Source organism: Erithacus rubecula (assembly GCF_903797595.1).
Source record: "Erithacus rubecula genome assembly, chromosome: 1".
In the NCBI taxonomy this organism is placed as follows: Eukaryota; Metazoa; Chordata; class Aves; order Passeriformes; family Muscicapidae; genus Erithacus; species Erithacus rubecula.
In genome coordinates, this window is record NC_136658.1 from 97,213,179 (window position 1) to 97,233,704 (window position 20,526).

General features: G+C 39.5%; 1 protein-coding gene across 2 annotated transcripts in view; it reads left to right on the forward strand.

The window, feature by feature from the left end:
- The window catches only part of PPEF1 (protein phosphatase with EF-hand domain 1), a 38,379-nt gene that overhangs the window by 653 nt on the left and 17,200 nt on the right, over positions 1-20,526 (forward strand). The window contains exons 1-5 of one of the 2 annotated variants that reach the window (XM_079320429.1): positions 3,680-4,075; positions 9,052-9,241; positions 12,354-12,481; positions 13,266-13,317; positions 19,026-19,198. In XM_079320429.1, the coding sequence (XP_079176555.1) occupies positions 9,178-9,241; positions 12,354-12,481; positions 13,266-13,317; positions 19,026-19,198 (417 nt within the window). In that variant the 5' untranslated portion in view covers positions 3,680-4,075; positions 9,052-9,177. Of the gene's footprint in view, positions 1-3,679; positions 4,076-9,051; positions 9,242-12,353; positions 12,482-13,265; positions 13,318-19,025; positions 19,199-20,526 lie in introns of those variants that run through there. The other variant, XM_079320428.1, reaches the window with a different exon arrangement.

Sequence of the window (20,526 nt, forward strand, 5' to 3'; positions counted from 1 at the left end):
AATAATTGCCGTCTTCCCTCTGTTGTGTTTTACCCGATGTTTTGCAGTACTTGTACTACCTCAGTCCTCACCACACTTCCCTCACATCTCAAAGATGCTTGTGGGAGCACAAATTAAGGCACTTATGTTGTGTTTACAGGTTAAAAGTTAGAAGCAGAAGTTATTATTTGGAATATAAAAGGTAGGTTTGGGAATTTTCAGAAGTGTGGTGCTTGTAAGCAAACCAGTGTATTGTTTGTGGCTAAATAGCACAGTTCACATGACTTTTGAAACTAATCATACTTTGCTGAAGCAGCAGATTTATTTACTGTAACAAAGTTATAGAGAAAAAGTTGTCCTTTTTTCATTAAAAGCAGTTTAATAAGCATTGGACAGTAATAGAGATTTAGACAATTAAGACATCCATAGACTTGATGACCCCATACCATGTATGTATTTGAACTAATTAGTTGATAGATTCCATTCTTCAAAAAACAATTAAAAATATTTTTTAAATCCTTGTACATACTGGTTATTAAATCTGTGTGCTCTCCTGACCTGTGGAGCCTGTTTTGACCTGGAGAGCTGATTTAAAGGCTTTACCCCTTTGGCAAAGAGACAGTCTGCTAGGCCTGAGGCATCAGGATGTGGGTCTTGAGCTGCTGGTTCACCAGACCAACAAAATGCACATAAAACTTATGTTTGGCAATTCTCACGCCCATTTTTTTTTTCCTCTTGCTGCTTTACTAAGATCTGTCAAGCCCTGAGTGTTGCAGATAGATAGCTATCATTTCCATAAGCTCTAAGTGGAGGTTGAAGCTAATGTCAGGGAGGTAGAGTTGTACGAATTAGGTCATTAGTCATTGCTTCCCAGAATAATCTGCATTCATCTGATAATTTGGGAAACTTTCTTTAAAAAAAATTGTTCTCATTTTTCACAGAGGATATCCTGATGGTTTCATAGTGTTCTGGTCTAGTTTCTTGGTCTTCAGGAGCTTTGAGGCCCTACTGCTGCCTTTCTTTTACATTTCTGATTTGGTGTGCTTTTTGCTAAGGATGCTGTTTTGATGTCTTCTATTCACCTTCTCACCCAGAATTGTCAGTGGGGGAACGTTTCTTTTTGTGTTCACACAAATTAACCTACTTCTTCTAATGTGTGAGCACACATTTCTGTCATCTTACTGACTGAGTCAGAGTTTAAATTTGTTCTGGACATTAATTTCTCTCCATTTTTTTTCTATTGGTTTTTTTTTTTTTTTTTTGGCCATCCAAGTTTCTCAGTCAGGGACTTTTCCCCTGGCTAGTACTTTAAAATACTTTGCTGGGTCATATAAAAATACTTCTTTAAGCTTGGTAGAGCAAGAGGAGGGAAGCCATGGACAGACCTTAGAAGGAGCACATTCCTTTCAACTACGATTATTTTCATCCTTTTTGAAAAATATCAGTTACATCACTTTGTAGTGGGTGCTTCTGAGAAATAAGCCTGAAGCAGAATTTGAATTATGTATGTGAAATGCCTGCATGAAGACTTGCTCAAGAGGTTAATGTTTCCAAAGTATTTGGTAAACAGAATATATGCTATTACATCAAGAAGGGCTGCTTTTAGAGGGGTGCCCTGATTTCTACACTAACACCATCACTGGATTTTTTCTTGTCATGCTAGACTGCTCAATCATATATTGTCAGAATTTTTTGGCCTACTTTCTGTTGCAGCTGTTGATGATAAAAGTTTATTCAGCATATTAAGTGTGTGTGATACATGACTGCTGAGCAAAAAAGCAGTAGTATGTGTGACCTTGTTGATGGGACTGGTATGTTTTCTTTGCCCTTTGTAGAAAGGCAAATAGTGTTGTCTCCTTGGACTTGAATAATTTGGAAAGACATTTGTGTTTCCTCAAGTTGCATGTTATTGTGATCCCCACAAGTAACTGGAGAGGTGGCTCAGTGCAGCAACACTGACTCTTTATCAGGTTGCTGGGTCATGTCAGATCACTGAGACAGAGGACAAAGAAGACAAACAAAAGAAAACATGTCCTAAAGAACCTAACTGCTAAGGTTAACACTCTCCCACTGATCTTGGATGAAATGGATGGATTTATTGGAATTGGAGCAAACCTCTCACTATGCAGAGATCTTGGTAAATGCCAATATAGATGAACTTATCAGGTACAGTAAATGGTTATAAATAATGTGTATCCTAGGAGTGCAGTGGAAAGAGGTTGTGATGTATTTTTGCTTGCATGCATTTTGGCAGAGCAACGGGATCATACATAAAAGATTAACTGCTGTAACTCAGATCAGGGAAAGTGCATCCTGCCAGAAAAAACAAACATCAAAACTGATCTGGGTCATGCAGAATTATTGCGCTTGGTATGTTTCCATTTACTGTCTCATCTCACAGGACAGGAACAACTTTGAAAGTGGAAGCTTGTGTCTGGGACTCCCAAACCTCAGAAGACTATCTCAGTCAATCAAATGCCTTATTCTTTGCTGGTTTGGCATTTTAAATATCATTTGCACCTTAGCAAAAGTCTGTTTCAAAAGGGGATTTGATCACTCTGTCCTTCAGAGTGGTGGTTGATGCCTTAAAACTGTAACCACGCTGATGGCAAAAAAATTCTGAAAATAGCATGTTATGATATTATTAGACCTTTGGGGAGGGGCAGGAGGATGAAGATGTTACTTTGCCCCTATTCTCAGAAATCTTTTGTTTCTATCCAGTCCTGGTGGGGCTTCATCACCTGGAGAAGCTTCAGAGCAAGGGCACAGTGATCTTCATCTTGTGCTTGTGCACATGGAGCTTTTTCCCACCACAGCATGCTTTATAACCTGTGGTCCTCTTCAGACCCACAGGCCCTGCCCTGACCCCACAGAAATGGCTGCTGTGCTCTGTTCCATCATTGCACTGCAGCAAGCAGCCCCTCTCTGGCTTTTGGACTAGTGCAAAGGTGGCCTGATGAACATAAGTGCTGATGAGGACTGGGCCAGGCTGTAGTGGTGGTATTACACTATCATGCTTCTACAGACACCTCCTAGTTTCAAGTGATTTGGTGAGGTATGTGTTTGAAATCACAGTGTCCCCATGCTGCCAGTGGGGCAGATTCCTCAGGGGCTGTTGTGTGAGCAGTAGCAAATCACCATGATGGCTCTGCCCTTCCCTAGGGATCCTGTGCAGTTACTGAGAGTCAGGGGCCAGCGTGGCCAGCAGCTGGGTCAGATGTGGGACGTGCTCCAAGGAGTCAGGGTTTTATTTCAAATCGTGGCTTTCTGACTAGAGCAAAACCTGCGGTGTTCCTGCCTTCTCCAATCCCTTCCCAGCAGTCACACAAGGAGAAGATGAGCCAAAACATGAACTGAGTCTACAGAATTCCAGTCACACATTTATGGTGAAAACATGTGCATGCATGAAGAAATGAACTGAAAACATTAGCACAGTGCTTCCCAACACAAGATCTGAGTGCTTCATACTTGTGCCATTAACTGGGTGTGACTGAGTGATTTGGAGAACACTTATATCTGTTGCATGCAGGTGCAATGCCTTGTGGTAAATTCAGTATTTCTTTCCTTAAGGGCTTTCATAACCATGCCAGTCACATCAGATAACCAAATAACCTGGACAGCCTTATGTTTTTTTCCAGTGTGCTAGATCTGCTAAAATGCAAATCATTGCCTCAACACAGCAGAAAGGCCGAAAGAGATCATGTGACTTCAGATGCGAGGCAGATAACTTCAGCACATCTCTTTCTCTGCCTGAGATTCAGGAGGCATGGTGACAAAAGAGCTTTTCAACAAGGAAACAGCACAGCTGCAGGGCTGCAGCCATGAGCTTTCACATCAGGTTGGATGATGAAAACAGCATTTTTCCCTGACTGTTTCTGAAGAACAGCATTCAAGAAATTTCCTCTTGGGAAGCTGTATAAATAGGTGGAGAGCAAGTGCATTGCAGCTCCTGAGCTCCAGAGCCCCAGAGAGAATTGGAGCACCTGTTCTGCATAGCTGCACCCCTCAGGGGTTGCTTTCTCTTAAAAAAAAAGAATCTTCTAAAGGTACTCTTGTACAAAAAATCTCGGTATTGCTGAAGCAGAAAGAAAAAAAGGTAATATCTTTGGGTGGGGCGTATATATATATATATATATTTAGCTCACTTTTAAAGAGCAAATTGACAGATGTATATGGCATTATTTATGATTTTACCATGAGAAAAATCACTGTGCTTCAAACTATAATGTTTGACCTGGACTGAATCAGTTTGCCAGAACTTCTGAGTGCAGATGAGATCAAATAGCTTTGAGATTACTGTATTTGATGTATTTTTTATTTTAGGAAAAATAATTTTTATTGTATTTTAAACCTTTTTCTGATGCTTAACTGAAATTTTATGAAAACCATGCTGAAGCATGAATTTAATTTTTAAACTGGCTCAGATTTCAACACATGTTTATTCCAAAGATTTGCATTTTCAGGATGTCATTAAGACCCTGCTCATTTACTGTAGGACCGTATGTGATCAAGCTTTTTGCTTAAATGGTGTAAATTTTTATGCTCCAGTTGGGTTCAGTTTACTAGAACCAAATTTGCTGCAGGATTTTCAGTTTTCCCCTTGTTGCCTAAAGGAATGTCCCACTAGAGGTGTTTAACATTTCTGGAAAGTGATATGATGGTTTTGTTTATTCTTCAAGGTGTGGAAGAATGTGTACCCCATTTGTCCACTTGTATTTACTTCTCCTCCTCATTTTCTTTTTTTTTTTATCTGCCTAAAGTCTTGCTGTACAAAAAAAAAAAAAAAAAAAAAAAAAGAGGCTGCACACTTTGTTTGTTTACTTTCTGCACAAAAAACAAAAAAAGAAGTCCAAATGTAAATGTACCCTTTATAGATTATAAATGACATGAACTGGTATTCTCCCACCATGTTTTCTACAGATTCTCTATGGGTTTGCATGCAGTTCCTGGACTCAGGGATCGCTTGAATTATCTACATGTTCACACTTTTGCTACTCTTGGTTTTATTTCTTTTTGCAGTGCATTTTTTGGCTCAGGAATATGAGTCCACCTTAAAACTTCATCCTATTCTCTTTCAGGCTCTGCTGGCTTTCTGGTATCTTACTAACATTTGGCCAGCGCTCAATCCACCACATGCATCTCATTCCCTATTGATTCCTGGCCCCAGCACTGAGGTCTATCAACACGGCCACTTATAGCAATCATTCCATCAGCTCTATATTGAGCTTAGCCTTGTTTCTCTGAGCAGACTGAAGGAATTGTCTGTTTGCAATTACCTGTAAGCAAAAGCCTTTCTCATTTCTGTCTTTCACATATATATAATTACTGAAAATCACTTAATAGAAATGTTAGTTTGTTCCATGGATGTAAAACAATGGAAAATTAATCATATATTGATTTGTCTATGTTTGATGTTCTCATATCAACCCCTTGGCAGGTCAAATTCAGTGTTGGTGTCAAAATTACAGCTCCTGTGCCATAGCCAGGTTCCATTTCACTCTGCAAATTGACTGTGACCGCTTCATCCTACTTTCTGTAGGGTGGGTCTTTTAGCTAATGAGATCTTCATCTCCAGATTGCCATCCTTGACAATGCCAACAAGACAGTTTTGGAGATCTGTCCTTCTGCAGGTCCTGACTGAGTGTTGTGATTTAATGTCTCAGTTCTCCTCTCTAGGGTATTTTAGTCTTTCCAGCTTCATTCCCTCAGCAATGCACAGAAGCAAATCCATCACAAAAGCATGTTATGGCATATCTATATTCTCTGCAGTCCTAGTTTCCAAAAGAAAACAATTCTAAAGGAAATCTGTGAGTTACAGTAAAATAAAAATATTATAGTAGCATGGCATCAATGGAAAGCCTCTGTCATTAGAAGCATCCATACATCTGGTCTTTATACAGAAAACTGTCTCAACCTCATCACCTCTCCATGTATCTCCTAAGACATGTTATGGGAAGAGATCATAGCTACCTGCTCACAAATATGATTGAGAAAAAGGGTGAGTAGTGAAAGGAGTCACATAGCTGGAGAGAGATATTGGAACAATTTCTAGGGGAAGTAGCATAATTATGAAAACCCCATCCCAATAAGAACAAAAGGGGGAGCTTTTCATTTTTGTTTGTCACAGGTAAGAAACAAATGAAAAGAGAGAGGAATAAGAATTTAAATCCTAGTGGCTCTTATTCATATGGCTCCCATATCCTCAGGTTTAACCTAATTTACACTTGTCTGTCAGTAGCACATCTCAAATAATTTTAAAATATAAGGTGTGCTTTAAAGGATGGCTCCCTGCCCAAAGAGTCTGCTGTCTGATTTCATTAAAAGTCAGCTATAAATCTTTACAGGATTTCCATTTTCCTTGAGGCTGAGGCAGCCTGGTCTTTATGTGACTGACAAACTGGAGGCATGATTGATTTGGGGCAGCACCTATTACATCCAAACCAAATGATGCTGAGCCATATTCTCTGTAAATCAGGCTCTCAACAGCTCAGGTTCTCAACCCCAAATTTCAGAGCACTTGCTGTGTGTAACCTTCAGTGACTCCTATCTAGGAAAGAGCAGCATGTGCCACTCTGGCTTAGCTTTGTGCATGTCCATTGGCATGATTGCAAAGACATTTTATTTTGCTTCAATGGATGGGTTGTGCTTTCAGTGTCTGTCTACCACAAAAACTGGCTTTTTTTGCTAAACTGAGAGAAATCTAGCAATTTTTTGAAGTTATGTCTAAAAGTGGGGCAGATCACTGACTTATAGAAATTGAATGACTGCTTTTTAGTCAACATGACAGATTCTCTCTTAAAGGTAAATCAGTGGTATAATATCCAGAATATTAACACAGCATTTCATTTCAAATTCTCATCCAGCTACCTTGTGTCTGTTGCAATACCTTGATAAAAGCCCAGCTTTCAATTTCAGCCAACATTTGGGGAGAATTTTGTAATGGCAAATGATTCTTCAGCAGGAACTTCTACTCTGTGTAGTAAGTAGCTCACAGCAATTACTCCTGGCCTGAAGTCTGGGCATGCAGGTTGGCAGTGAGGATGCCTCCATAGCACTTGAGAAATTGTCATGAAAAGGTGGTTCAATGTTTGCTCTGTCAATTTTAGAATGCTTTGATGGCCAGATTTGGCCTTTTTAGGAGGTTTAATGATTGGATATATTTGCACAAGTTTTCCTCCAAGCTCTGAGTGTATGTTTGAATCTTCATTTACAGCTGTCACAATAAAATTTCTGTCCCTATAATTCTATCTTTTCATTTCTTTGCTCAGGGAGGTTCTAGAAGTTTGTGAATTTAGAGGTATGTGGAGGAGAGTGGTGATGACTAAGAGGAAAGCTGAAGTCGTTGGAAGAAGCCTAGGATCACTCAGCCCCCATTTCTTGGGTCAGCCCACTGCTTGCTGTGGTTTGGAGAAAGCCCTGAGAGGTGTCATGGTTCTGGTTGGGGCTCCCATTGCTGGGCACAGGCTGACCTGCCCTCTAATCAAGAGTCTTGCTGCAGTAGAACTGAGATTGTAAGATCTATTAGTGCCAATCTTCAGATCACAATTCGAGTCACAGCTGGCTTCTTTGAGGTGGAGTAATGAAGGATTGAGATTCTCTTAAGAGGGAAAGTGAGGAGATAGTAACCAGGAGAGCAGAAATTGTTTGGAGAGAAGACAGATTTGAGCTATTAGTAATATCAATGCTGTATTTGATGCTGCCAAAGTCATTGATTGGCTCAAAGTTGATATAAAAGCACTTTTTTTGGATGTCATGATAGCTCTTTCAGAGGGAAGTAAAGCAGTTTGTTGTGGGGAAATAACCTTAAAATCCTTCTTTCCTGAAATATTTACTGACTCATAAGGAGTCAGACCCAGCTCAAGTGTAGGATACCCTTGTTTTGTGGGATCCTGAAAAGAAGTCCCAGACCTACAAAGAGTTGTGTTATACTAACATGACAGGATAGGATATCATATATAGTAAATATTGAAATCTGCACATACAGAGCCACAACTGTAAATGCTTTCACTTGAAAAAGCACCTAGTTATGCATTTATATTTTTCTTTTGTATCCTTCTTTTATTTTGATTTCTGCTAGTAAAGCCAAAGGAAAATAGTAGCTAAGCATTCATTTCTTGCTGATTAATTTCTTCTTTGTTTTATAACTCAAGTTAAAAGGAAAGGAATATCAATGAAACAAAACAACAGATAAAATGATTTAGATGTCAGATGTATCCCTGGAGATGGAGAGAGAGGGGTCAGAGTGATCATATAAGAAATCTTTAGCTAAAACAAAGTTCAGTATCTAAGAGCATTAGTGAATTTCTTGTTGCTTAGAAATTGATCCATTTTGTATCTCAGAGGAATTGTATTCATTTGAATTCGTTGATTAGAGAGTGTATTGCATTAGTGAACGATACTATTTAGTGAAGAGCTGAGCAAGTGCCAGGAGAAAAACCCAAATGACTTCACTTCAAAATGTATTCTGTTCATCTATTTAATGAAGCAGAATGCTTTTCTTGGATTTTTTTTCAGTAGAAATGCAACAGAAAATTGGATATTTTATTTAAATGAAATCTGATAATGAAGTGATTTGCCTATGGTACTGTCTGTCCTGGTTAATTTGGTAGTGGTGATACTGAGTGATAAAGTGATAAATGGGGTGGTAAGGCAACTTTTCAAATCAATGGAATGTTAGGAGGATTTAGGGTTGGGGTTTTTTTATCACATGTAATTTAAAATCTTTAGAATTCTGCAGTTCCAATTTCCAAATCTTAAGAATGAAGAGTAATGTGTCTCTGAAGTCCCTTGACTCTAGTAGTAAGGCTTTAAATAGCTATTCTTCATATAAGAAATTGCTGCTGCACATTAAAGTTAAGCTAACATGTAAGGAGTAAACTGTATTAATGTCTAAGTTAATTTCTCTTGACTTCAAGTTGACAGTAATTAGATGCGGAGGAAAAAAACCCTAGTTTAGGTAGGATGTGCTAAACAATAATTTGTTATGTGCTGAAGGTACTTCAGATTCTGTGTTGTCAAACACCTTTTTTTTTTTTATTCCCTATCCCTTCCTTCCAATCTCATCCCTTTTAGGAGTACAAGGAAGAGCCCAGGAGCCCAAAGGAGTATAGCCCTTGTCACTGAAGGAACAACACAGGAAATGTATATAATGCTAACAGCCGAGAGAAACACGCTTTGTATCAGCAGCAATTAAAACGGATGGGCAGCATCATTGGAACCATGGGGTGCAGCAGTTCTGTAGCTGACAGAAGGTCAGAGAATGGTGAGTGTTGCCTTTGTCTTCAAGGCAAATGGTTGTTCTCTCTCTAACACAAGAAGAGGATTACAAAGTAATGTTCCTCCCCCCCCCCCCCCCCCCCCCCCCCCGCCCTCCTCAAGCCCTGTTGTCGAAATACTTGCTCAGGGAAAATTATTTTCTTTTTAAAACTGTGATTAGCTTTTAGACGCTGGCTGAGGTCAGGAAGCAGCTTTAGACCACCTCTAACATTGACAGAATGGGTTGTAAAAGATTCACAGCATCTGAGATAGAAGCTAAATTTCAGAGGTGTCTGTGCTTGCTCTGTCACTGGCAGAGGGTAAGGTATTGAGTGGGACCTTTTATGGCTTTTCACACCACAGGGTTCCTGGGCAAACCACGCCAATTTCCCTGCTGTTGTGTGACCCCAATTATGAAACAAGTGTAATAAAGCAGAGCTATTACAATGACTTCAAAATCAGTTTTCTGGCCTACCAAGTGCCTGACCTGACATTCTTCCTGGTAATTACTGAGGCTATCAGTTGAAAGTCTCCACAGGACCTGGTTAAATGTTCAATTAAACTAATGGATTATCGCCCTCCTTTTAATCATACCCCACCTTGGTATGAACTCAGCAGTCTTTGCACAAGCAGGTGGGTTCCAGGATTCACTCAGACTTTTGTTCAGACCCTTTGTGTTTTCTTTCAAGATTTTCCATTAAAGCAAATTTTTTGGTAAGCAGAGAGCCATGTTACATGGTACTGTGCATAGTTGTAGGACATTATTATGTTAAACAGCCATGGTTGAAAAAGAAGACTCTTTTTGGCTACCAAGCCAGAACATGAGTCACAGGAAGCTGGTGAGTAAGAAGCAGCTATGGCTACAGGGATCCCAGCTGACTGGTTTGAGAACAGCCCTCAGCTTTGTGTATGCAACTACAAAGCAGCATCCATGCTGTATCATAGCAGTGAAAGTAGAATGGAATCATCTGGAGTCCCAGACCTACCTGTAACTGGGAGGCAGCTCTTCCTCTTTGGGTTTGCATGCTATGCCTACATGGGCCTTGTAAGACCTTGGGGATACTTGGGAATGTTTCTGAGTGTGTAAAAGTTTGGAGTGAGCATGAGGAGCTGTACTCTTTCTTGATCAACAGTCATCAACACACATTGATGTGGGGCCTAGGATTTTGTATGCTTGATGAACTCTGTTTTGTCTTCTGGAGTTGTTGGATGGTTTCATTTCTGCTGTTCAACAGTAGTCAAGTGATGCTGAACCATCATTCTATCTGCAGCCTGAGGCTGTACATTTCTCTAATGCATTAATAACATGAATTGTTGGTGTAGAGACCTTCTGCAACTGATAATAATTTCTTTTAGAGATGCAGTTTAGCCTAGTGTGAAAATCATGTTCTGATTCAGTCCTGAGAATAACAGTGCTGTAATAGGTACCATTAAATAGAAAACAAAGAAAAACAAAAACAAAAACAAAGCAAAAAAAACCCCACCAAAAACCCCAGGATACATTCTGTTAGATTTGCAACATTACCCACAGTGATTGATACGTATCTGTCTTATGTGATAGCAATGGAACTGTGCCATGTTAAGTGCTCAGGACCATTAAGCAACCCAGGGGGCTTTAATGGGAAGTTTAATGACTCTGATGCTGGAAATCCGTTTCTGTGCTGGTGGTTGTGCTTTGCCCCTTAGGTACTCTTCTAAACATAAATGTTGGTGGCAGCCTTGCTGTAATATGTCAGGCTTTCAGGTCTGTAGTGGTGGGGACTTCCAGACAGGACAGAAAATAAGAGAGATCTCAGAGTTTATGTAAGGTCTGAAGAATGCTCTTAGTCATATAAGGATCACATTTCCTTCAGGCAGGAGGATTTTTCTAGGATGACTGCAATATCTACAGGATGGAAATCTTTCTGGATTTTGGTCTTTTAAGGCTTTTTAGAAAACTTTGCCATTTTAACTATACTGTTAAACTCATTAATGGTAAAATAAGCAAATAACATGTTGTGGAATCTGTGAACATTTTTATAAAAATGTTTCCTTAATGATATAGTCTATTAATAGAATCACTTTCCCATTAATATTTGTCCTTACCTGCATCAGTAAGGAACAAATCATTCTCACTCAGATTTCTCTCATCCAGTATAAAAATGCCTGGTATTTGAGATCAGTTACAATATCTGAGTGGTGTAAACCCTGTAGTACAGAGCTTTTCTTTACTGTTTTGGAGTGCAGGACAGTGCCCATCCCAGGACCTCTTTCTGCTACTAGATGTTTCTCTGCTCAATACACTTTTATCTGAGCAGTTAAAGGAATGTCTCTGTGGCATGAATGAGGCCTGTAGGCAGCAGGCTCTTTCCTCCAGGCTGCAGTCTTGATGATTGTCCTTCAGTGAAGTTTCCAGCCGTTTTCCAGACTGAGACCATAGTAGACACAATTTCTTAAAGTGCTGAACAGAATGCATATTCAGCACATAATCAAAAATTGTCTTCTGGCATGTTCCATTGATTTTCTGGGGTGAGTGTTCTTTTGTTAACCAAGCTAGCAAAAACTATACCTTATAGCCTTTTGGCTTGTCTATTTAAGCAACATATTCTACCCCATTTGTTAAATTTTTATCCTAGGATTTGAATTTGGCTTACTGATGCAGCTCTGCAGGCAAAAACTTTCTGGAAGAAGAGGCTGTAGCAAATACTGTCATTGCATGATTGTTCATGCACAGCTTGCAAAATCAAAGCTTTTTACTGTAGCTTGATAAAGAAATACATTGTTGATAGGCCAAACTGTTCTTCCTTTCTTCACCTTCCCCAAAGCCATATAGTGCCCATCAGCTGAACATGACTGGCTTCTTACCTGGGTACTGTCTTCAAGACAATTAAATGGGGAAGGTTACTAACTACTAAGGCCTGAACAAGTCAGCTCGCTTGGGGTCTGTGTTGGAGGACAGAACAGTAAAGATGTATTGTATTTTTTTCAGTGTCACTTTTGCTGGGTTTCATTTTATTGCTGACTGTGTACATTGGACTGAATTTGTCATCTGATTGCAAAATCCTGCAAAGGCAGCAGGCATATTTCCCTTGTAGATTACCCTGCATCCAGGTGTACTCCACTGCTTTCTGTTTTGACAGTCATTAGAGCTGCAGTCCTCATCCAGAAGTGGTACCGCTTTACGATGGCCCGGCTGGAGATGAGGCGCCGCTATTCTCTCAGTATCTTTCAGTCAATCGAATATGCTGATGAACAGGATCAGCTACAGGTTTGTAATCTTCCATTCTTCCTATACAAGCACTTATGTTATCCTCATGACTGTGGTTGTACAAACAAAATGGGTATGTGGTGATTTCTTCTACAAAGCTGGGTCATGATTAATAAAACTGTTTCCCTGCCAGACACATGAACTAAGTTGCATATATTCATACACAGACATACAGAGGAATGTACATAGGCATCAGGACATCATTCTGCCCACACAACATATCTGGGGTATGGGTTCATGTATAGTAGCTCTGTTAACCAGGGATTGCAGGTCATTTACAGATCACTATGGGTGATCTTAACTGTCTGTGTTGTCCAACAGAGATATCAATGTTTCAGCATGTCAGCCCAGGCTTTCTTTAGGGTCAATATAAGAAATTTAGAACTTACAGACCTTTGTGTTCATCCTAGCATCTCTGTCTAAAGTCAGTTCACTGCATTGTGGCAGTTGTTTCTATTGACTATGAAGGAAGTTCTGGCAAATAGTCTGGGTGGTGGGCAAGATGAATTACACCCAGAAACATCAACAGCACTGAAACAGCCCTGAAACATTTTATGTATTCATGAAATGTTAGCTGTGAATTCATAGCAAAAAAAAAAAAGGAAATTGAGCTATTTTTGTAATAGGACATAGATTGTGTCAGTACTGCAGGCTGTACTATGGAAATATACAGTAGTGACTTATATCCCCCTAAATAGGAAATTGCAAGTAATTTAATAAGAAAGATGTTAATTCTTGTTGCATCTCCTAAACTAATCAGTGTGTTTTTCTTTTTCATACTCAGCTATCCAACTTTTTTACATTCATGCTGGATCATTGTACTCATCCTGATTCAGGTAACAATAAAAATAAAAGTAATGTGGAGATTGAAAAACTTGATGTGAGAAGTTTATTTTCAAGCACAATGTGATATTTACTGCCTATGGCACATGCTGGGGTTGAAGTTTGATTTCCCAAATGCTGCAATATGAATTTGATCCTCTAAGCATTGACACTGCTCCCTATCTACTTAGTGAGTTGGAGCAGTCAGAGCAGGTGCCTGTTGTCCTTATGAGAATATTCAGAGGTGCTCAGAGGGCTTTCTTATATGTTACTGCCCTTCCTACAGAATCCAATTTTCACAGCTTTCTGTGCATGTTTTCTTAAACTATGAGATGTGAGTATTCAGAAAGATTGTGTTCAGTTGGTTTAAGGCAGGTATAATCAAAGAGGTTGCTCTTTGTCTCTCACCACAATTCTGTCAGTTCTGGACCACTTTTTAATTTAATTTATTCCATATTTCAATGCAACATGTCTGTATCATATGAATGATAAAAAAGGAAATAAATTTAAAGTGCTGGAGATAAATCTTTAGAAACCATCTCATTTAAGCTTCAGTTATTCAAGGAATGACCTTTGATTTTGGAAGTATTTTGGGATCCTTGGACATAGCTTACTTTTGAGGTCAAGCTCAACAGAAGGACAGACTGAAAGTGATTCCTAAGTCCAGAAAACAAACGTGACTTCCCTGAACTAATTCAGAATAGATTTAATCCCAGTGGAGTTAAAAATGAGGCTGTCCCCTTCTTATTGCATTACAAGAGAATGCTCTTTCTCTTTCATCTGGTCTAGCCATGGGTTATTCCAATTAAAATTTGCACAAGATACTTTAATAGCAGTATAAAACCACCATCAAAACTTTAAGTGGTTCTGTGTTCTAATGACAACTGGTAGAAATTGCAATTTTTCTCTCTTAAATACTTTATAGTGCCTAATGCTTTCTGTGCTCTGCAGAAAAATAAATTACATTTGAGCCTTGCTCCAAAGGCAGATGACACAATAGTCCTACCTTTGATTTTTTTTTCTTCCCGTTACTGCCATATTCTATGGGGGAAAAAAAATATCTGCTTTAGTAATTTGATTTCCTGGGAAGGAATTAGCAAACTTAAAGAAAATCAGATACTGCTCACTTCATCTACTTCTTCATGCTGCTAGTGCACCTCTGTTCAGCTTTTCCATCTGAATGGGAAAGAAAACAGTAGTGCTAGGTCTGAGATTTGGCAAAATATTATCAATGGCTATTTTTATTATAATATTAAAGTGTAATTTTACAGCTGCTTGTTGTAGATATGATTTATCCACCTTTATTAACTGGCAGAAGGAATAAAGGTGAGGTGTCTCAGGTGACTTGCTAGGGCTCAGAGCATTGCAGAGCACATTGCTACATGCATAGGCTGTTCATGTGCAATTGGAGATCTGAGCCTCACCTGTGTACAGGGAGGGAGATGGAGGGTCCCGTGGGCTGCCCCTCATCACCACTGCACAGGTGACCTGTTTCATGGTCTTGTAGATATTGGGAGTTGCAAATGTGCAATTCAGGTTAAGGCTGAAACAAATGATAAAGTGCATATGGTTCATGGTAAAGCACCCCTTTGTCTTGCTGGCTTAAACTTCCAACTTTTAGAACTGATGTTGTTAAGACTTGATAACTGCTCCAAAGGCTTTATTTTTGTCTTGGTTTATTCCCCCTTCTAACACCATGCATTGCAGATACTAGCACCCTGAAACAGGAAAATTCTGGTGTATGTTTAACAAAGAGATGGCCAGGGCTGCCTATGCAAAGGAGCTGACTTAGATTTTTTTTTTTTTTTTTTTTTTGAGGAATTGCATATCAAATGTGTTTTGTGTGGGTTGTGGTTATTTTGTCCAACTGCTGGCTGCATGCATTCTTTGCTTTAAGCTCTTGATTGCTTGCCCCTGGAAGTGACCTTTGCAGCACTCATGCTAGCCCCACTGATGTAAGCAAAATCAGTGCTGAATAGAGTGATTCTTAAGGAATTGCTTCCACTTCTGCTGATTCACCATCTTATGATGTGAAGCACAGTGAATGTAAACATAAAAACCAGAGAGAGTTCAAATTGACTTTGCTATTCTCAAGCATTTTCTAAAACCTGCAATTCCTATTCTCTGGGCTTTTTTTTTTTTTTTTTTGTTGGTTTTTTTCATCAGTATGTGCTCACTTAAAGTGATAGCATATGGTTCAAAAGCTATTATACTGTCTTCTGCAACAAGACAATATATAATATTCTTACCAAAGAATAGGTTCCCTGTTCTTGTCAGGATGTGATAAGAAAGTTACCTGAACATTTTGTGATCTGTGGGTTTCCTTACATTATAAACTACTCAGCCTCCACCATTAATCTTACTTTCCTCTTTTTTTTTTTAATTTTAGATTGTTTTTCAATGAAAGAGAAGCAGCTGCCATTGCATTAACATTAAGTAGTGCTTTTGATGTGATTGTTTATCTGTTATACCCTAAAGCTTTTTTCATCCTCTCATTCTCCTTAAGATGTCAGTATAGTTTGTGATTGGGATATTATATAGCTGAATGTCTTGTTCTGCTTCTTATTAAAGGCTATTTTGCAAGGGTTTGTGGAAATAAGAATAAAACCCTTTTCTACCTTACACTTTTCTCCCTCATTTCCTGAAAAAAAATCTTCCTACCTTCTCAGCTTTCAATGGCAAGTTCTTTGGTCAGAGAAAGCTGGAAACTGCCTTTCCAGTAAAAGATGACCCAATTAGTCACTCTTTTATGGGCACATTGAGGGTGAGAAGACTGCAGACACATCCTGAGAAAAATGGTGGGACTGGGAATCTAAACCTGTTCCTCTCAAGGTCACCAGGGCACCTCCTGGAGCCTTCCTTCAAAGAGGAACAAAAAAAAAGTGTTGTTTTCTGCAGTTTCACTCCCCATGATGCCTCCCTTACAGCTTTAACACCCTTCCAAGATGTTTTACAGAGTGATTATTGCAGTGGGGAATAAGTGATAGCTGCTTGCAGTTTGTAGCACCAGGAATGGTGTGAAGTAAGAAATGTTTGAAGCATTTTAGAAACTTCCTTCCTCTTTGTAGGCTCAATGTCCATTTGGCTTTGACCTGAGGGCTATGGGTCAGTATCTGGCTTATGTAAGAGCACTTCTCAGGAGTCAGAGGTACTCTCAGGTACCCCAGTGGTCAGGCTGAAGGCACACAGGTAATGGCAGAACAGAGAACTGATTTCAGAGCTGCAGAAGTATCTGGTGCCCTGTTCCCCTGATAGCCAGTACATCCTTGGCAGCTTTGACTGGCCTTGGAAAACTCCAATGACAAGGTGATCTTGTCAGGAGAATCAGATCTTTGGGCTTTCTCTGACCAAATTGACTCCACTAAGCTCTGGGTGTTTGTGTTTAATGTGGAATATGGCTGTAAGGTAGTCATATTTGGATTTTGTTAATAGTGAAGGCTCAACTACCTGAGCCTGGGCTAGACCTCTGGTGTCAGAGTCCAAAGCCAATCTTTGCCTGTGCTCCCTCTAGTCAGTGGAGAGATGCAGATGCTAGCAGAGGATATTTCATTCTGTCTTGACATATGCCTGAACCAGGCATGCCAAGACTTTTCATTCCTATCTTTCAGCATGAGCTAAAAGAGCCTTGACAGCTTCAACTAGAACAGCAAAACATGAGGGGTGCTGATCCTTCAGAATTAGTCCTGCATGGGGTATGTAGTGAGCTGGGGTACTTGCTGGACAGCATGGTGTTCCCCAGGCTGCATTAGGTCATCCATTACTGATTGTTCAGAGATGGGACAGTCATGCTGTGCAGGAAGAAGCCTTAAAATCCATCTGAAAGACAGCCTGAGGAGCTGTAAGCACATTCTAAAGGTAATGACCATGACTGGCTTTTGACAACTCATCCAAAGTGAAAAATTGGATGTACTTTGCCAAAATATGTCCTATAGGGAAGGATTGAGCTTCCCAGCCTGAGCATGTGCCAAAATGGAAGTGAGTCTGTGAGGAGAACAAGTTCATGTTCAGAGGCAGAGTGATGGATGGATGGCCTACTGTGTGCTGGAAGGGGGAAGGCAGGAGGAGGAGCAGGCATGGGCAGGTGTCTGTCTGGCTTGAAACGCTCAGAAGGTCACTGACTCTGAAGAGTCATGTCAGATGAGGACAGCTGGTTAGAACAGGCAAGAAATGAGACATTTGGGTGGTCTGTGGAGTTGGTTCTGCAGTCACCCTCTTCTTGGGAAGTAGGGTGCAGAGGGAGATACTGCCCAGAGGCCTGCTGCTAGAGCTGGCCCAAGCACTGGTGCAAATGGATTATCACTATATGAGAATCAGCAATTTCAGTCGATGGTGACATTCTGGTGTCCATCCAGACAAAGCTGTAACTGTGGAAGTGGAAGACTGCAAATCAAACTGCACTTGGTGAAAACAATGAACCCCGAGCACCTTGCTGTTACTTGATGCTTTAATCAATTTAAATGTCTGAGTATAACATTGCATTAGCACTGAATGTGCTAATCAGCTCACAGCTGAAGTGCTGATAGCAAAAGGGGACTTCTTAAAATCCAGATTATGTTTTTATCTATTTATTTCTTTAATATAGATTTTATCCAGTTGCAAGACAAGTTAGCCTTTATGAACTTCATAATTTATGAGGTTGCATGCTGGTTTTGGCTACTGTGAGTTTTGAGTCACAGCTACAGGTCAGCTGTAAATCAGCAATAAATAATACAGCTACACAGCTGTAAATAATACATTTTTATTTGCTGTTGCAGGAAATCAGGGTTACAGAAAACTTAACTGTAGCCCAGCAAAAAGTATTTATAACAACCATCTCACAAGAGCAACTGTGCAACAGCATCTGCTGGAACACTTTCATTTAGGGCCTAGTTCTCTCTTTTAGAATAATATATGACTGAGACAATCTGCAAGAAGAAAACACTGAAATCTGCTGATCAGTCAGTTACATTTCAAGGTTATATCAAGAAAAAGAACGGATTGTAGCAATTAGCAGTGTTCCTGCTTTCTCCATGTTCCAGGAAAATTAGAAGCTATGCTCCATTTTCACCACTCTGTTTTTGTTTACTTTATTTCATCCAATAGTTTTATGGCAGCCAACCAAATTCTGACATTGTTTCCTAGCTGCATCAGAAAGGAGTGATTTGCAATCCACTGTGAATAAATAGAATTTTGTTGGTGACTTTTAAAATAATCACTGTGACCTGCTGGTATTTAGCCTAAAAATTTTTAGTAGAAAATAAAAACAATAGAAGTGAATCTTCAAAACCAGTATTAAAGTGTAATATTGAACTTAAAACAGATGGTCATTAAATTATCAGCCATGACTTTTGTATCTCCTTGCATCAAGAGGGAAGGAGAAGGAAGTTTGTATGAGGTAATGGCTCTTGTTACCTGTGAGCAGACTGCTCTACAACTTCAGTGCAAAATGTTTTGCAACCTAATCCACAGCTTCTTTTCCAGAAGTTGGAAAAGTGTTTTTGCCTGTTTTTAACTTGGTTTGGTCTTTTTTTTACTTTGTAGGGGTTGATTGGTTGGTTGGTTTTAGTATTGAGAAACAATCTGGGGAAGCTGGAGCTTTTCCACTACAGGAGGCAGGAGTCAGCCATTATAATACTGCAGCAGTTAAAGCAGTAAGGTTCAACTAATTTTGGTCAGGCTGTTACAGCTCTATGGGGAGCTTAAGGAGTGTCTACATTTTTGTTTTTCTTCTATCTTGTTCCAGTTTCTCAAATTTTCACCAACCCTAGTGCTCCTCAGGTGGTGGATGAAGACTTATGTTTAAAAGAATTTGAAAAGAAAATTGATGTTCCAGACTCTTATTATGGACCACGACTCTCATTCCCCCTTACTGTGGAAGATGCCAATGCTCTCCTTCATGCTTTCAGGAATGAACAGGTAATTTGCAACTAGCTTGTTTTCTTTTCTTAACTTATTTTACATCTATAAAGTTGTAGGTCCATAATCCAATGTAAGGCTTAACTCTTGCCTAAAGAGATATTTCACCCTTCTTTTACATCTCATTACTTTTTCCTGCTAGCCCATTATGATCACAAATGTGCATGGTAAGCTACCTTGGGAAGTTGATCTGTAAGCTAGCACAATAAAATCAAAAGCAGACAGTTCTCATACAGACAAGTGCCCATATTTGATTCACTACTTTGCTGCATGACCACCAGGTCTGGCAGTGGGGAGGAGGCAGGGACAAGTAAAATGAAATGGGAACCCTTAGCTGCTGCAAGGTAGAGGTTCTCAGTGAAAGTGCAGGACTGGGGAAGGTATCCTAAGCCAAAATAGAAACTAATTCTCATCTTTTTATGGGTTAAAAGTGTTCATTGTTTGGTCCTTTGTCTTTTGTCCCTCACCTCATTCTTTTAGAGGAATTGAAGTGTAAGGGTCAATCACCTCATTGCAGGCTGCAAGACTCCACCATAACAGTGGAGTGACTATAAAGCATTGCTAATGTAGCAGAACAGAGTGATAGCACAAATCTCTGGAGCTCAGGCTGCAGCTTCCAAGGCACCAAGGAGGTTGTTTCTCATTCTCTGTATTCCTGAGCAAGTCCTTTTGTTGCCCACAAGATGAGGGTGGAGCAGGGAGGCATTAAATGGCACAGCTTTGTTTGGACTTGTAATTATTTCTGCTTAACAATATATGCTCTATAAAAGGGGCAAGGGTCTATCATGCTTTAAAATTTACTAAATAAGAATATTTTTCTCCAGTAATTTTCTGTGGAGGCTGATTTTTGAAAAGTACCAAATATAAAGCACATGATAAATGAGCCAACCCAGACTTCACCTTACTGTCCACTCTCCCTTCTCTTACTGTGGCTGGCATTTTATTAAGGAAACAGTCATAGGTAATTGGTCTTTTTGTTTGCTTAAAAACATGAATTATGAAAAGTCATTCTGTAGCTCATCTATCTCCCCTACCAAAGTTCCTCAGATCTCTGTTGGAATTAAAAGCTTTAAAAATCACCAACTGACAAAATGTTCATAAAAATCATTAGGAGAGTAGACCAGGAGCTTCAATGTTGCATTGTTATTGCTTCTTCACTGAACAGGAAGATAACTCTTACCAAGGCAGCCCTTGCTGGAGTTTTCTTGTCATTGTTTCTGCAATTTGCTGAAATATCATTTATGGCCATTGGAGATTTTTTTTGTTGGCTTATGTTTGGAGGTTGTGAATTTATTTTTTGTTTGTTTGTTTACTCACACCTAGAATGA